Source organism: Euwallacea fornicatus, chromosome 16 (assembly GCF_040115645.1).
Source record: "Euwallacea fornicatus isolate EFF26 chromosome 16, ASM4011564v1, whole genome shotgun sequence".
NCBI classification, from domain to species: Eukaryota; Metazoa; Arthropoda; class Insecta; order Coleoptera; family Curculionidae; genus Euwallacea; species Euwallacea fornicatus.
Window position 1 is genome coordinate 3,854,454 of NC_089556.1, and position 14,492 is coordinate 3,868,945.

The 14,492-nt window shown below is 37.2% G+C and overlaps 6 protein-coding genes across 11 annotated transcripts; 2 read left to right on the forward strand and 4 right to left on the reverse strand.

Annotated features, from left to right (window-relative positions):
* Positions 1-48: 48 nt before the first annotated feature.
* Positions 49-1,806, reverse strand: LOC136343903 (tRNA (cytosine(72)-C(5))-methyltransferase NSUN6). The gene has a single exon (XM_066290906.1). The coding sequence runs from the start codon at positions 1,437-1,439 to the stop codon at positions 123-125; it is 1,317 nt and encodes a 438-aa protein (XP_066147003.1). The 5' UTR covers positions 1,440-1,806; the 3' UTR covers positions 49-122.
* Positions 1,807-2,168: 362 nt separating this feature from the next.
* Positions 2,169-7,487, reverse strand: LOC136343895 (uncharacterized). 4 transcript variants are annotated; one of them, XM_066290893.1, is made up of 12 exons: positions 7,378-7,487; positions 6,061-6,249; positions 5,805-6,002; positions 4,985-5,181; positions 4,722-4,933; positions 4,423-4,673; positions 4,194-4,368; positions 3,969-4,145; positions 3,585-3,839; positions 3,325-3,527; positions 3,064-3,271; positions 2,170-2,735 (listed from the first exon to the last, which is right to left on the reverse strand). In XM_066290893.1, exons 3-12 carry the CDS (start codon positions 5,920-5,922, stop codon positions 2,360-2,362), a joined length of 2,172 nt encoding a protein of 723 aa, XP_066146990.1. In that variant the 5' UTR covers positions 5,923-6,002; positions 6,061-6,249; positions 7,378-7,487; the 3' UTR covers positions 2,170-2,359. The 4 variants fall into 4 exon arrangements, with proteins under 4 accessions (XP_066146991.1, XP_066146990.1, XP_066146989.1 ...); XM_066290892.1 differs by lacking the exon at positions 7,378-7,487 and adding an exon at positions 7,082-7,237; XM_066290894.1 differs by lacking the exon at positions 7,378-7,487 and having other exon boundaries at positions 2,169-2,735; positions 3,585-3,833; positions 6,061-7,237.
* A 22-nt stretch (positions 7,488-7,509) lies between these two features.
* LOC136343908 (uncharacterized) lies at positions 7,510-11,329 on the forward strand. Of its 2 annotated transcripts, none has more exons than XM_066290914.1 (7): positions 7,510-7,810; positions 8,313-8,505; positions 8,582-8,687; positions 10,065-10,103; positions 10,467-10,658; positions 10,737-10,843; positions 10,902-11,329. In XM_066290914.1, exons 1-7 carry the CDS (start codon positions 7,674-7,676, stop codon positions 11,154-11,156), a joined length of 1,029 nt encoding a protein of 342 aa, XP_066147011.1. In that variant the 5' UTR covers positions 7,510-7,673; the 3' UTR covers positions 11,157-11,329. The 2 variants fall into 2 exon arrangements, with proteins under 2 accessions (XP_066147011.1, XP_066147010.1); XM_066290913.1 differs by having other exon boundaries at positions 10,467-10,654; positions 10,733-10,843.
* Positions 8,682-11,689, reverse strand: LOC136343911 (uncharacterized). Of its 2 annotated transcripts, none has more exons than XM_066290919.1 (3): positions 11,493-11,689; positions 9,609-9,898; positions 8,682-9,539 (listed from the first exon to the last, which is right to left on the reverse strand). In XM_066290919.1, exons 2-3 carry the CDS (start codon positions 9,878-9,880, stop codon positions 9,047-9,049), a joined length of 765 nt encoding a protein of 254 aa, XP_066147016.1. In that variant the 5' UTR covers positions 9,881-9,898; positions 11,493-11,689; the 3' UTR covers positions 8,682-9,046. The 2 variants fall into 2 exon arrangements, with proteins under 2 accessions (XP_066147016.1, XP_066147015.1); XM_066290918.1 differs by lacking the exon at positions 11,493-11,689 and adding an exon at positions 11,286-11,422.
* A 157-nt stretch (positions 11,690-11,846) lies between these two features.
* Positions 11,847-12,724, forward strand: Aptx (aprataxin). Its single transcript, XM_066290920.1, has one exon. The coding sequence runs from the start codon at positions 12,043-12,045 to the stop codon at positions 12,634-12,636; it is 594 nt and encodes a 197-aa protein (XP_066147017.1). The 5' UTR covers positions 11,847-12,042; the 3' UTR covers positions 12,637-12,724.
* On the reverse strand, positions 12,615-14,324 carry stas (Transmembrane protein stas). The gene is made up of 5 exons (XM_066290917.1): positions 14,099-14,324; positions 13,723-13,855; positions 13,381-13,672; positions 13,155-13,329; positions 12,615-13,022 (listed from the first exon to the last, which is right to left on the reverse strand). The coding sequence occupies exons 1-5, from the start codon at positions 14,118-14,120 to the stop codon at positions 12,868-12,870; spliced, it is 777 nt and encodes a 258-aa protein (XP_066147014.1). The 5' UTR covers positions 14,121-14,324; the 3' UTR covers positions 12,615-12,867.
* Between the last annotated feature and the right edge of the window lie 168 nt (positions 14,325-14,492).

A 14,492-nucleotide genomic window follows, 5' to 3' on the forward strand; every position in this document is an offset into this window, starting at 1 on the left:
AATCAGCAATTCGAATCCGATTGCGCAAAGAGGTGCATGATCAATATGTTTTATCTTTTGGAACAATATAATAAACAAACAAAAACAAATTTTAAAAATAAACATAACAGCAATATTGTGGCTCATCTTTTAACAAAACAAGCCATAAAGAACCCAACGCTGTCCACCTGTCCACCAGGGCCAAATCTCTGAACTTTGCTCCTTTCCTCCTCACCGAGACCAGCTCCTGGCCACCCAGTTTCTCCATAGCTCCTCTCAGGCTTAACTAGCTCCAAACAATCAAATGTCCTTAAGGCCCAGGATACAACCCCCTCATTTTCCCCCAAAGTTATAGTGCAAGTGCTATATACTAGCCTTCCTTTGGACTTCAATAAACCGACGGCTTCGGAAAATAGTTTCCTTTGCAAAGGCACATAAGACCTGATAACTTTTTCTGAAGTTGTGTTGCGAAATTGTGGCCTTTTACCTAAAGCACTGCAAGGGGCATCTAATAGAATCCTATGAAATGTGTTTGGGAGAAAAGGAGGTCCTTCACCAATACATACAGATGTAGTAGAGTGTGATAAAATCTTTGTAGAATCAGCTTGAAAGACCAGGGCTTCAGCCCCAAATACTTGACATGTATTTTGGAGTTGAAGCACTTTATTGGGAGTCTTGTCAATTGCAACTAAAGTGCCTTGATTTCCCATAAGGGCGGCCATATGAGTAGTTTTGTGCCCTGGAGCTGCACACATATCTAACACATTCTCACCCCTTTTAGGGCTTAAAAGTTCCACACAAAGTATTGAAGGTAAGTTCTGTAACAATGCATACCCTTCAGGAAGAAAATTACCCAATTGTGGGGAACCTGATGTAACTTCAATCATTTCCACAGCAATTCCTTTAGGAGAAGAATCTGGACCAAACAATAAATCTCGAGACATTTTTACTAAGCCATTGCCAATAAATAACTTGGCACCATCAGAATAAATTTTAAGAAACCCTTTTCTGCATTTTTTGCTAAGATCTGCATAGACACTCACATAGTCTCCAATCTGAGTTCCTGAGACCATCGCCATCACCCCAGGAGCATATATGTGAGCCCCTCGTAACAATGCTGTTGCACAGTCCACATCGACTATGACTTCTTTAGGGAATTTGTTCATTGATGATATATTAACTTTTAAGTGTTTGAGAATAATTATGTCCTCAGAAAGTGGGCTATTCACAATAATTTTGAAATCCAAAGCTCTATTCTGGGTTTGAATCAAATTTTTAACAAGCTCCTTATTGGATTTTCCAGTGTTGACTCTAAAGGATGTAACAGTAGGAGCCCTACATAGCCACTGAAGAGTGCTTTCGAGTTCCTTGTGGAGTGTTGGCGTTGCTGAAGTATCTTTTAAGGTGATTAGAACATCAGTCTTGAATGATTCATCAAATGGAGACATAGGGAAAGGCATGATTTTTATGCAGGATCGTATTGAATTTATTTATCACTCAATAAGTAATATTGAAAACAAGTTAAAGACGTTAACGGATGTCTTTAACTTTGAAAAATGTTGTGTTTTATCTTGAAAAGAAACATAACCTCTTTTTCCATTTCCATTTCTAGACTTATGATAGTTTTCTGTCATTCGTTAAACCAGCTTTATGCTGAAACGTTCTCAACTGTATGTTATATGTACAAGGAAGAGGCTCATAGGTCTTGTTTAGTTCAGCTGAACGAATCACATAATTAAACTTAAAATCAAATATGTTAGCATTCTTCGTCGCCTACACTTTTGAAAATAAGAAAATGTCCCCTATAATATGCCACAAAAAATGCAACTGGCGATCATTGGCCAAGCTTCCGAAGTTACTGATTTGTCACAAGTATCATTTTCAACAATGCCAGCGTCCTGATTGGTGGAAATTCAAAATCGGGCAGCCAAAAATTAATTTCATTTGCGTCGTTGCAAGATTTAATAGAATTTCTGTATTAAAACGATTTCTCGAACGGCGTAGTGAGGAAGCGGTGGTATATGGGGGGTACAATAGCGGTCTTTACCCTTTTTATAAAGATTTTTCAGACTATTAAAATGGTTCACACTAATAATAATTTTATAAACGAAAAAATAATACTCAATATAAAAGGCAGTGTGAGTGTCTATACAAAAAAAAAACATTACTGGTAACTATAGTAACCTATAAAAAAAACTGACGTTTGCGAGCCATATTTATTTAAACTATATAAACAATAAACAAATCATTACTGTGATATTATTTTTATCTTATATCTTGTTTGCCGTATAAACCCAGTTCAATAATTACGAATACATGTGGCATCAATTGAAACATCGCTGAAGACAAACAAAATTATCAACAAGACGACCACAATAAACTATTTATTCAAATCAGTAGAACTTCCAGGCAGTGATACCTTCTCCAGCTCGCTTTTGATGGCTTCGATAACACTTATGGCAGGATCGCTCGGTCTGAACCTTCCTTCAGCCAAAACGTGCTCCACATTGACTCGGGGTGGTTTCAAGATACCCCCAGGTGCTTTACCTATTTCGAAACTCTCCCCTAAAGCAGTAGAGATTCTGGAGGGTGCCGCACTGGTGTGGGTACTATCAATTTTAGGAGCTGCACTGACGGGACGTATAAGTGGTGAGGGGGCAGTACTACTCCAGGCGTAACTTGGGGTTGTGGAGTGGGGGTATTTGGTACCTGTTGTTTTGGGACGGGGTCGTAGGGTTGGTACCATATCTGTGGGTCTGAAAATAAGAGTTATTAGGGCAAAAATGCATTCACCATCACGCAGTAAAGCCAATGCAGGATAGCGGGGTGCGATTCCAGGGGAACCCCTTATTGCACATCTGCAAAGCGCAGTTAACGAGAAGTGTCGGCGTCAAGACAATTTTGACTCGATTAAGACACACATATAACTGTATTACTAAAGTTAACAGCTACCGTTTTGATTAAAACCAAAAATATGACCTAAACTACGACGAATTTGAATATTTCTGTGTAAATTGAAGTAGACAAATCAAATAGTTTCACACGAGGCAAGTTCTAAAATTGGGGTTTGATAAAGCTTCAGACCTGTTATCACTGGCTGAATGGCTTTTTACGTCAATAGCAACAGGCCGGCTTCTGTCGTCCACGGGACTATTTACAGGACTGGTTTTCCTGCTGCTGTTAAACAGGCTGAAAGTATCATCTAGTAAATCATGAAAGCGTTTCCGCATTCGTGTAATATTTCCTGGAGTTCGCGTTCCAAAGTCATTAACACCTTGATCTACGCTCATGCCTAAATAAGAATGAAATTGATATACTTCAGAAACTCATAAACACCGGTATCACCATGCTTTAGCCGCTCAGAGTGCATTTTCCATACTACTGGACCGATAATCCCGGGATCTCCCATGGTATCGACGCTTCCATGCCTTATAAAGCTGTCTGATTTCTTATATCCTTTAGTAGAGGGTTCTGATCCGTCTGGCATATCTAAGTTTGTAACGCTAACAGGCTCTAAAACCCTGTTAAGAGGTTCTGGCATGTTGGTTCTGTCAATTTTGCTGAGATTATGCTCTAGTGCTTAACATAGTGAATTTAAAAACCACCTTGGGAAACTCTTGACGCTAGGCATAGATAAAAAACTTTTCGGGCTCATTACCCCAGGATCGAAATTGTCCCCGTAATCAGGCGATTCGTCTTTCCTAGATGATCCACTATCGGAATCCAACACTTCCGGAGGCAAATGTCGCACAGGTACAGTTTTATTGATGGCGGCTCTGGGTCTGGAAAGCTTCTTCTTGGGCGTTGATTTACGTTTCTTGCCAAGACTCATCAAGGGCGAGATATCCAAGGAGCTGGAACTAAATTAAAGTCAAGTGGAGATCAATATTTACTAAAATGAACATTAATTGAAACCATTTAAGATTCATTAGCACGAGACTAGACGCATTTAAATCATTTTGCTTAATAATTATTCGACTGATATTTACCTAGAAGTAGGGCTGAAAGAGCTTTGAGGTCTTAAAACCACTGAAGTGACGTGTTGTTCCCCGAAGTGTATATAAGTGGGCGAAGTCCCTTCAGCTTGATTACTTTCACTTAATGTTTCATCATCTCGCACGAGTCCTTTGTTTTCCACTCCCACACCTCGTTCAAAAATGTGTTTCCTGCAAAATAACTATTTACCTTTCAATTAACAAAATTGTTTATCGTACTTATTCTCAACGGCAAGCGGTCGCCCTTCTATGGGCCTCTTCTTCTTACCAACCCCCAACAGTAAAAACGCCAAAATTAGCAGGATTAGCAATACCCCAATAATCGAAATTCCTATAACGAACCAAGTATTCTTTGCTTTGGCCAATCCTAGAGGTTCTGATGCTTTTACGTAAGCTGAAATGAAGAAAAAATGGGTTAATAATTCTAGTTTAACAAACAAATAAATACGTTCAGCTTTGATTTCAAACGGGAATCCCAGCTCCTGCCTCACTTCCTCATCGGAAACTAGCGTCATATCACTAGCAGCAGTATGGGCATCTACAGGCTTGCCCAACATTTCCACATGATAAACCACCTCAATTTTGTCTTCCCCATTGCGAGTCTGCTTGTTTACCTCGTGAATATATACGTTGACCAGTTTGTCCACTGGAGATTGTCGCTTTTGGCGAGATATAATACCTAAATGACGAGCTTGTTGCCTACGTAATAACGTCATAGAAACAAATTTTTCTGTAACATTAAATTACCTCTGAAAGGCAACTTTATACAGCCGAGCTAAACTATTTTTGAGATCAATAATCACAGGATCTTTGCCATCCCCCTTCAGCACAGTTAGCAGCCAAAACTGTTGGCTGGCATTAGAGAAATCCTCATCAATACTCCCAGGGAATGTAGGAGTTGGGCTTATTTCTCCTTCAGAAGATTCAGTGCAATTGAATAGGCATTTATGCGCCTGGGTCTGAAATATCACCAATATTGGTACCAATAATTAAGTCGTAGAGAAACGCACTGAAGCATTTGCTTGAGTTGCAGGAATTTCCACAAACACTGTGGTGATAACCGTTGAAGTCTTGTAAATGACCGCGGGTACTTCAGATGTCCATGGACCCTCCTCATCTGGCCCATCTCCAGATCCTGTCCAGAAGAAATCCTCGAACTTGTAAGATTTTTGCTCGGTGTAATGGGAATTCTCCAAGAGGAGGAGCTCTGCAACGATGTTAGATCAATACAAGCGCCTTGCACCGACGATCTCCAGATGCAATTTTATTAATTGAATTTGTTTTATTCCTTGATGGTCTGCTTTGAAAGGGACAACAATGCATGCAGGACGATATAGGACAAGTCATCCGAGCACGCGAGTCATCAATCTTTTACCAGTTATGTGTATAAAACTAATAAGTCTTCCGACTTTTGGAAGCATTAATCTATTTCTATAGCAAACAAACAAGCCTGGATTTGGGTCATTTACCCTATGAATTGTGGTGCATTTATCCATGAAGGGGGCTGATTAATGAGTCTACAGCATGGACTTGGCAAATTGCTCTTTTCGTTAATTAATCGAAATTTGCAGTACAGATTTGAGTGCGAAAAGTTGTAGTTTCCGCACTAGTGCGGGAAAGAGGATAACGCGTTAGTTTGACATTTGTAGTTACATCTTCACGGTCTTTACCTGAATGAGGCTACGACGTCTGTTCGTTAAAAAGAGCATCTGAGGTCGCGAGATGCTCGTAGGTAAAAATATCTTTCCTAATTCTGGCGGAAAGTGACTTCCCGCACTTTTTAGAAAAATTAACTGTTCTAAAATGGGTTTTTGGATTGATGACACATACCTGTCCCATAAGTGTTTGTGGCTAAACTGGCCACATCAATGTTCGTAAACTCCAAATCTTCCTCAGCACTTAAAGGAGGAAAAAGAACGACGATTAGCAGAGATAAATAATGTTTCATCCCAAGGACAACGTAGATGATCGCTTTTGCCTGCTCAATCTCGTCCCTTAGGCCATTGCTTTCCTATCTCGGCCCCCTCTCTATAATGTTGTTACATTGAAATAACAGGATTGTGCTAGTTAATTAGGTTGCACATACCTTCAATATTTTTCTTTCACACACAAAACACTTCATGAAGAAGCTCTCCATGTGCTCAACCCAAACTGATGCTGGTCCTGCAGTCTTTTGTCCCTCATTTCCGGAAAATTGATCAAACGTGACGCCTATTCAGATTAGGGCCACTATTTCTGAACTGAATGTATTCGGTATGCAATTTATGCCGAAGTGCTAAAACGGTTAAAACTACGTTCTGGAGCAGACTTTAATTAGTACTTTCTAGTGGGATTCAGTTATGTTAGTTTGAAAGTAGAGGCTTGATTAACAATAATACAGTAGCATAGGCAATGAGGCCCCCATTGATTTGCATCCCATTGTATATAGCTGGGTTGCTACTGAAACGACAATATCAACATTGAACGTCTGTGGTGTAACTTAAATTGTTCAGGCGTTTATTACAGGCTTTGAAGAGGAGTGTTTTGTTTATACGTGCAAATGACAATTATTACAAAACATTAACTGTAGATGGGCAAGGTTTTTTTTCTCGTATAAAAACAGTTCATGGGATTATCCCAGATCCTATTTATAAACGAATGACTCATATTGGTGGATATAATAAGTGCAAAATCGATTTTTTCAGGTTTATACACGGTAAATGTGCACTAATTTTAAATACACCTCATTTAATAAGCAAACCACGATCCTGTAAGTGAAAAATATTATTGTGTTATTCAGTGGCATGTACGGAGCGAGAAAAGTTGTAATGTACGATATGTTTTAAACTTCGTTCCCAAACAGGAATTTGTGCAAATTTTGCTTTACTGATCCTTTCATTGCTGGAATATCTGCGTAAAATAATTTTGTGACTAAATTGCGGGACCCGAATAAATACGCGCGACTTTTTCCAAACTAACTCCGGCACCCTGTTAAATACATTTTTTTAAATGTGTTCTGTGTTGCCTATGCTTGGTACTCTCAGTCCTGAATTACCATGGTCGATCATTGAACTTCGTGTACAAAAAGTTTACTATTAAATTTGGGCGTGAAGTGCCGAATTCCTTACCATTTTGTGGTGGTTCAGTTTCTACCCGCGATGGCACAAGTAATATGGTTAGATTCGACATCCAACCGTTAACGTCCTTCATGGAGGAAATGGAAAATTTCATAAGCAATAACTTGATGACAGCTAGTGTCAGCAACGTGACACAAACTGGAAAATAAAAGCCTTGCGCATGTGCCCTTAAAGCAATTAGGCGTGCATACTAACAGACGAAATTTTGGGAAAACTACTGCATTGTCACCTGACTCATGCACTATTAAATGGGACTTTTATTGTCGCCTAATGAAATGCAAAATTACCCATTATTTTAAATTGCCTCTGGTTCCGTGCTTACTCACTGATTCATCAAGCTGCGAAATCGAACATGCATATTTCACAACACATAATTAGTTATTCTAGATTTCTTTGCTATCAACACGACAGTGCACTATTCTCACAAATTCAATTTACAATGTCAATTTAATTTAAACCTGAAGCTTAAGCGTTAAGAAAAACGCGCAGTGTGCGCTTGAACTTCGCATTAAACACACGGCAGTGAGAAGACCAGTCAAACCAGATCGTATACGTATGCAGAACTAAGAAAATCTTTTCCACAATGAGTTGTTTCTTGATCTTAGTGCTTCCATTGCTAATTGTCGGCATTTGCCAGTGTCAGAATGCCGAAGAAGAGGTAAGAAATGTGGACACTCGGACAGTCAGCGACGATTTTTATGGTTCGGAAGGTCAGGACAGGTTTGTATAGTAACTAGGAGAGACCCGGATGACTTTGGGTATCTTTGATGAAGATAGAAATTTATTTGACCCTTGCATTTCTTTGGTATCTGTAACCGTTTTAGGCCCTCTTGAGAAAATAACCGCCAATGTAGGATTTTTTCTATTCGGTCGTGTTTTCCATCTTAATTTACCAAATAGTTCGAAAACAACTGCAAACATGTAAAAAGTTAAAAGACCAAACATCTCTAAATTGAACCAGGTCTTTCCTGAACTGAACAGACTTCTTAAGGGACATTGTAAGGATAAAATGGTGTCACATCACAAAAAAATATCTCCACTCTGTAGATTTTCCTGATTATTTAAAATGCCTATCGGCACAGAAATTCTCACACAAACAAAAATAGTGAAATATCTTACAAACCGCAGGAATTATAATTAAAAACTATGTTCTCCTTATCCAACATCACCCGGGTCTCCCCTACTGCGATCAAGCATCGCATTAGAAAACCAATTATTGCAGAAATCGCAATATTTATCCCAACGATTTTGGTCTTCCGGAAACAACAAGACAAGGTTTTGATAGACCACCTCATCATCATCATCATCGGGGCTCGCCATCAGATTTTGACCACCACCATCATTTTCACAGAGATTATGACAGTGCCCAACAGACTATGGTGGTGGAAGGCGGGAATGCGACGCCCAATTCAACTGTAAGCATTGCTATAATTCATGCTAAGATGTTCTTTTACGTGTAAGATTTTAACGTATTTTTCATCTATGATTCAGATCCCGTTGGATTTCGCCAAGGCCCTCAACGATGTCATAGCTAATGACCTGCTGCTAACGGTGATAGAGGACAAGCCGGCAGATTTATTCCAAACGCAGATTGCAAGTAAGTAATTTATTCTTCTTGGGTACAAAAATATCATACAAGAACATAAAACAAACGATCCTCCAATGGAGTGATCAAACCTACGTACTAAAAACTAAGGGAACAATAACAAGCGTTGAACACATGAGCTTTGAGCTCCTATTATAAAGCATGTTCAAGTGTTTTGAATAATTTTCTGTTGCTTTATATGTATATCACATTTCATGTTATTACGTTGACTGTAAGCTAACAGTAAATAATATAATTTTATTAAATCATAATGCACAAAATAGGTAAGGAAAACCTCCTTTGGCGTGATTCTAGTACGGTGATGAATTAAAAAAAAACCCTAATAAGATATAGGGTGAGACAAAAAAAAGTTAATCCTCTGACTCGGGGTCCTCAAAGTCTGCGAACAGCTTCCTGCGACACTTACTATTTCCCTCGTAAATTATCAAATAAAAACTACTATCTTTGATATCCCGGATACAGTCATAGGCGATATGAATTTTGCAGGATCTCTGCCACTTGGTCTCTTTCTGAAGTTTTTTCAGACTAGGCCGGTGAAACTCCACATAACCCTCAGCCGTCAAATACTTAACTCTGGAATTAGCTATTTCATTCTCACTTTCTAAGACATCTGGATCAGTAACGTCGAATTGAGTGACCTTCTGACGTTTGTTAGGAGATTCTGGCAAACTCTTAGAGGGCGAAGGCGGGGAAGTCCCGTTTTTTGTCCCGCTTTTATCCAGATTGAGTTGCCCTATTTGACGTTTAGCACTAGTAGAGGCATGGGGCTGCTTTATGGGAGTAAACATCAAACTGGGACGCGGAGGGCTTAAGAATGTTGACCTTAAAATCCTCCTCGAGGGTCTGATTGACAAAGGAAAATTGGTTTAATTTTTTTTTAGATCTTCTAGGCCTAGCGGAGAGACTACTTACCGAAGTATCTTCAAAGAATGCGTATCGCGGAAACCAATCTTACTAGCGGGAACCGCTTCTTTGAATATGTGCTTCATAGGGTTAACATTGGTTTTTATGAAGTCGGTCACTTGTTTTTGTCCTTTTACAGTCTCGCCGAACCAGTCTAGTACTATATCTTCTGATAAATAGTACTTCAGAAGGTTTTTTGAGTTTTCCATCAGATCTATGTAAAAATCCAGCAATTGTTGCGCCTCTGTTGCCTTGTCTTCAGTTGGATTTTGGTTGTCCATAGTTTAAGGACCTTGAAACTGATTTTTCTTTTAATTGAGTGTTTTGTACTGATTTAATAAAATAATTATTGCAACATTAATCAAACAGAACGTACCTAAATGAATAGTTTCATTTACTCCCTACACCCAAGTATATGTATGACCCTATGTGCATATAAACTAAAAAATCATCCATGATTTTCAGGTAGATTTTCTGAAGTCAGTGGGATTCAAGCAGAAAGAAGTGAGTAACTTTTAATTTAAAACTCTCTAAATTTAATCATAAACTGATATTTCTATCTATAGTTACATTTAGGGCCAAATTATTAATGTGATGTTGAATTTAACAAGAAGTCAATTGCTACAAAAACCAAAGGACAATTAATTAAAAAAAAAATTAGTCTGTGTTTAAAGTTGACAGTACATTGATTAATTTGGCTCTTATCTGACTATCAGTAAATTTTGCCTTTTCTTTAATATGTAGATTGTTCATAATAAATTTACACCTTTTCAAGTAATAATTTCTCTACATTGTATTTGAGACCACTTTTAGAAACATAATCTTGAAATTTTTTCCACTGAAATTTTGCCATTTTCTCTACTTTAGGTGCAGGAGCAAGTATGGCACGCCCTGCTAAGTGTGTACCTGAGTTAACCACAGTGAAAATTGCACAATCGGAAGACCGAAATGTATTCTATGTTCCAGAATGTACTAGAATTGAAAGGTGTGGAGGATGTTGCTCTCACATGCTTTTAAGTTGCCAACCCGAAGAGACTGAGACTGTTACTTTATCTGTAAGTCTTATGTATATAGGGTAGCACCGACATATAAACAACATAAAAAAGAATCTCCAATTATATTTTTTCCCTAAGGTAGTGAAAACTGAATACACTGGCAACAATAAACTGAAATATGTGGGCTTTGTGCCAATTGTGGTAGAAAAACACACAAAATGCAAGTGCCAATGCAAAATAAAAAAAGCGGTAAATCATAATTCCTATTTAATAAATACATTATTCACTTCATAAATTATTTCTCTAGGACTGCAGCAATTACCAAGAATACAAAGAATCCGAATGTCGTTGTATTTGCAAAAACTCTGATGAGGAAAGGAAATGCTATAAAAATAGTTATAAGAAGTTGTGGAATCCAGATCAATGTACCTGTCAGTGTAGAGACATTCAACCATGCTCTACAGGATTTGAGTTTGATCATAACGAATGTCGGTGCATACAAAGTCAGCTTAGAAGAAGGTATGTTCTGACAAGTTACACAAACAAGGAAGATCCTGAATAGATGTAAAGCAAATTTTATTGTAAGCAGTAAAGCTTTGAGAAATGTCTAGCATTTAGGTAACAGAAAGCTCATGTATTTATTGTGATATATACAAATATTGTTTGCAGTTTGAACTGTACTTCTTCTTACCCAATAAAATAAACCTTATTTGCGAAGGCCTTTAAAGGTTAGAATACTGAGTTTTCTTGTAACAATTGGTTACCATGGAAAATACCTGTTTAGTTTTATTGAGTGAGACCTTTGTTAATAGAGGCAATGCGGAAGTCCTAAAAGAATTCAAATAAGATACTCAAAAGTATTTGAGCTACAATTTTTTTTAAGAAAGTACTCTCTTACTGCATGAACGGAGAAGCAGCTTTCACTGATATTTCCTGATTCGATTTAGTAGCATTTCTTTCGCTATTTGGAGCATATTCACAGTTTGTATTTCTTCACAAAGTAACTTTCGTTTTAACTATTGTGTAAGGATTTAAAGGGACCCAAGCAAACAAAAACAAAACGTCAAAATGTTGATTTTTCTAGTATACAAAATGGCGTTGAAGTTGAAAGTAGCGATCTTGGAACAAAGAGGGCGTAGTAGAATAGACACCGGTTCATGTACTTATTTCTTTTCATTACATTTAGTGGTGCAGATCACGAAAGAGAGATATGTATATTAGTCGTTTGTATTGAATAATTGGAGAATAATATTTACTGCAACTTTAACCTCGCATTGCAATGAGTAATGAGACCTTATTATTAGAGAGAACAAAAGTCGAAATCTGGGTTAGAAGAAAAGTATATAAAATTTAATAAATTTAATGACAATTAAGCTTATTAACAGTAGTGTGAAGTCATTGACTTAATTATAATAACCCATTTTTTACCTTATTTGATTTTTGTAACAATGAAGAGGAAGATCCCACAAGAAGAGGCTACTGATAATCCTACAGTCAAAAAAGGTTTCTGGGCTTTGGGCCTATTAAAAACAATGAACGATCCAAAATACATTATAAAAACTGACGACCAAATAACCATGATCAAAGACATGTACCCTAAGGCCCAACATCATTTTTTGGTCCTTCCGAAACAAGACATTAGCAGCCTCAAAGCTGTAACAGTTAAGCACCTATCTCTCTTAAAACACATGGAGAATATTGCAAGAGCATATGTTAGAGAAAAGTTTAAATATAGTAATTTTAATATTGGATATCATGCTGATGCTAGTATGCATCGTTTGCATCTGCACGTTATAAGTGACGATATGGATTCTGAAGCTTTGAAGACTAAGAAACACTGGAATACTTTTAATACTAAATTTTTCCTAAATTCTCAAAATGTAATTAAAAGTTTAGAAGATAATGGGAAAGTGTTATTACCATCACCAGAGGAGTGTAAAAAGTATTTGGAACTACCATTGAAGTGTCATAAATGTAGTGTTGTTCCAAAAAACATGCCAGAGTTAAAGAGACACATTAGTACACATCATAAGATAGTTTAATATGTACAAAAACTTTACTTATTTATAATTATAATACTTCATAATTTAATTTTATTAACAAAATAAATTAACAAACCAACAACTACAACTAAGAGCCGTTTGGTAAAGTGATTAAGGATTTGGCTTGAATCAAGAACTCTACCCCATTACAAATGTTTCCTTTGCTTTAAGTCTCCCAGTATAAACAATCTTAGTCACATATCAATTTTCCTAATTAATTAAAGAATATTACTATATCCGATTTTTAAGAAAAATTGGTATAATTGATACTACTGCAAAAACTGCAAGCCATATGAAGGCATTCATGTTAAATGAACTATCCACTATAGTCATTGTATGTAGAGTTTGGCCACCTTGGATGGCAAAAAATGAGGGAGGGGCCACACCTTAAATGAAACAAAATTGATAAGTCTGAACAAACTTGTAACAGTTTCTATTATAGAATATACCAAAGAAAAAATTTTTCCATTTCTGTTCTGTAATTTTTTTTTTTAAATAGAAAGCACTACTGTACTCACCAATGAATGTTCCTAAAGCAAAAGGGATTAAAGGCACCCCAATTACTGGAGCACACAAATTTATAAACCAATTTGGCAAGATTGGTGTTACCCTTAAAAACACCATGTAATTAAACAAGTTATCTTTGTGTTTATCAACTTGATTTTTCCATTTCACTGCTCTCTCTGGGAAATGCTAAAAGAATTGTTTAAGCCAACACCCATCTTAAATAGAACTAGATATTACCTTCAGCACTAATTTTCTTCCAAGTAGTTGAGACAAGGAAAAGCACAAGGTGGCTCCCACCATGGAGCAAGTGCAGACTAAAATTAAGGCCACATAAAATGGAAATAAATAACCTGATAGGATTGATAGGAACAAAGAGCCAGGAATAGCAAAAGTTTGGAGGAAAATGTAGGACAAAAATACTCCGCACATTACAAGATAATAGTGGTCCCCTTTATATCTGTCTAGAACTATACCTAAATTTTTGGCATCTTCTATGTTCCATGGAACTTTTATGTGTTTTTTTTCTTCCCTGTTAATGAAACATTTGTGAGGAGGGTTTAAAATGGGGCAAATACTTACTCAGTTACTTGAGGAAATGTTCGGTATACTACAAACAAGGCAGACAATGAAAATACAAAAATAACTGCCACTGATAATGTGGCATATCTAGTTGATATTTCATTAGGGGCTTTATTTCTATTAGCATTAGTACCTAAAAATTAGCAATATTATGAGTGAAATTTCAAGAGGTATGAGGGAATTTAAAAAAACATACTGGAAACAATAAAAGAGACTGTTGGAAAGGACTGGGAGAAGGACACTTCTCTTGGATTTTGAGACAACCACAACTGTCTAATGGATCTTCTACCTCGAATGCGGAAATTAGACACAAAAGGGGAATTATAGAGGTCGGAAGAGGAGCTTATAATGGGGCTTTGGACAAGTGGATGTTCACCTTGGACTTGGGGACCATTCATGATCAGGCGACTTCTTTGTATTGTTTACTGCAAATTTACAAGGTGCACAGCTGAATTATGTATCGCTTTCCAAGCTTTTAGTCCGGAGTAACTAAACTCGTTTATGAACGAGGGTTTATTGAGTTACTAATTAAAATTGTGGTTAAAATATCGTTTTTTTGTTGACATTTTTTTAATTTTGCTTAATGACTGAGAAAGTGGTATAATGTGATTTGGACCAATAGGAAGTAGGAACGAAATCATATGATTTGCCCTAAGGTGGAATCTCTTTCTATGTAATGTAAAGTTGAGTATTTTGTCGTAAGGTGGCGCGCAAAGTATTGAGCTTTAAATCTCATTATGAGCGGTTTTGGCGCGTTACGTGTTGCGGAC

What these genes read in the sequence shown, in the direction of transcription:
- LOC136343903 (XM_066290906.1), bottom strand. Translation starts at nt 1,439, where the DNA reads ATGCCTTTCCCTATGTCTCCATTTGATGAATCATTCAAGACTGATGTT.
- LOC136343895 (XM_066290893.1), bottom strand. Translation starts at nt 5,922, where the DNA reads ATGAAACATTATTTATCTCTGCTAATCGTCGTTCTTTTTCCTCCTTTA. An exon ending in TATAAAGTTGCCTTTCAGAG is followed by an intron (nt 4,674 to 4,721) that starts GTAATTTAATGT and finishes GTTATTACGTAG; the next exon opens with GCAACAAGCTCGTCATTTAG. An exon ending in TCTTTCAGCCCTACTTCTAG is followed by an intron (nt 3,840 to 3,968) that starts GTAAATATCAGT and finishes ACTTTAATTTAG; the next exon opens with TTCCAGCTCCTTGGATATCT.
- LOC136343908 (XM_066290914.1), top strand. Translation starts at nt 7,674, where the DNA reads ATGAGTTGTTTCTTGATCTTAGTGCTTCCATTGCTAATTGTCGGCATT. An exon ending in GGTTCGGAAGGTCAGGACAG is followed by an intron (nt 7,811 to 8,312) that starts GTTTGTATAGTA and finishes CAATTATTGCAG; the next exon opens with AAATCGCAATATTTATCCCA. An exon ending in AATGCAAAATAAAAAAAGCG is followed by an intron (nt 10,844 to 10,901) that starts GTAAATCATAAT and finishes TTATTTCTCTAG; the next exon opens with GACTGCAGCAATTACCAAGA.
- LOC136343911 (XM_066290919.1), bottom strand. Translation starts at nt 9,880, where the DNA reads ATGGACAACCAAAATCCAACTGAAGACAAGGCAACAGAGGCGCAACAA. An exon ending in CATTCTTTGAAGATACTTCG is followed by an intron (nt 9,540 to 9,608) that starts GTAAGTAGTCTC and finishes TTTGTCAATCAG; the next exon opens with ACCCTCGAGGAGGATTTTAA.
- Aptx (XM_066290920.1), top strand. Translation starts at nt 12,043, where the DNA reads ATGAAGAGGAAGATCCCACAAGAAGAGGCTACTGATAATCCTACAGTC.
- stas (XM_066290917.1), bottom strand. Translation starts at nt 14,120, where the DNA reads ATGAATGGTCCCCAAGTCCAAG. An exon ending in GAATGGTCCCCAAGTCCAAG is followed by an intron (nt 13,856 to 14,098) that starts GTGAACATCCAC and finishes GCTAATTTTTAG; the next exon opens with GTACTAATGCTAATAGAAAT. An exon ending in ACATTTCCTCAAGTAACTGA is followed by an intron (nt 13,673 to 13,722) that starts GTAAGTATTTGC and finishes TTTCATTAACAG; the next exon opens with GGAAGAAAAAAAACACATAA.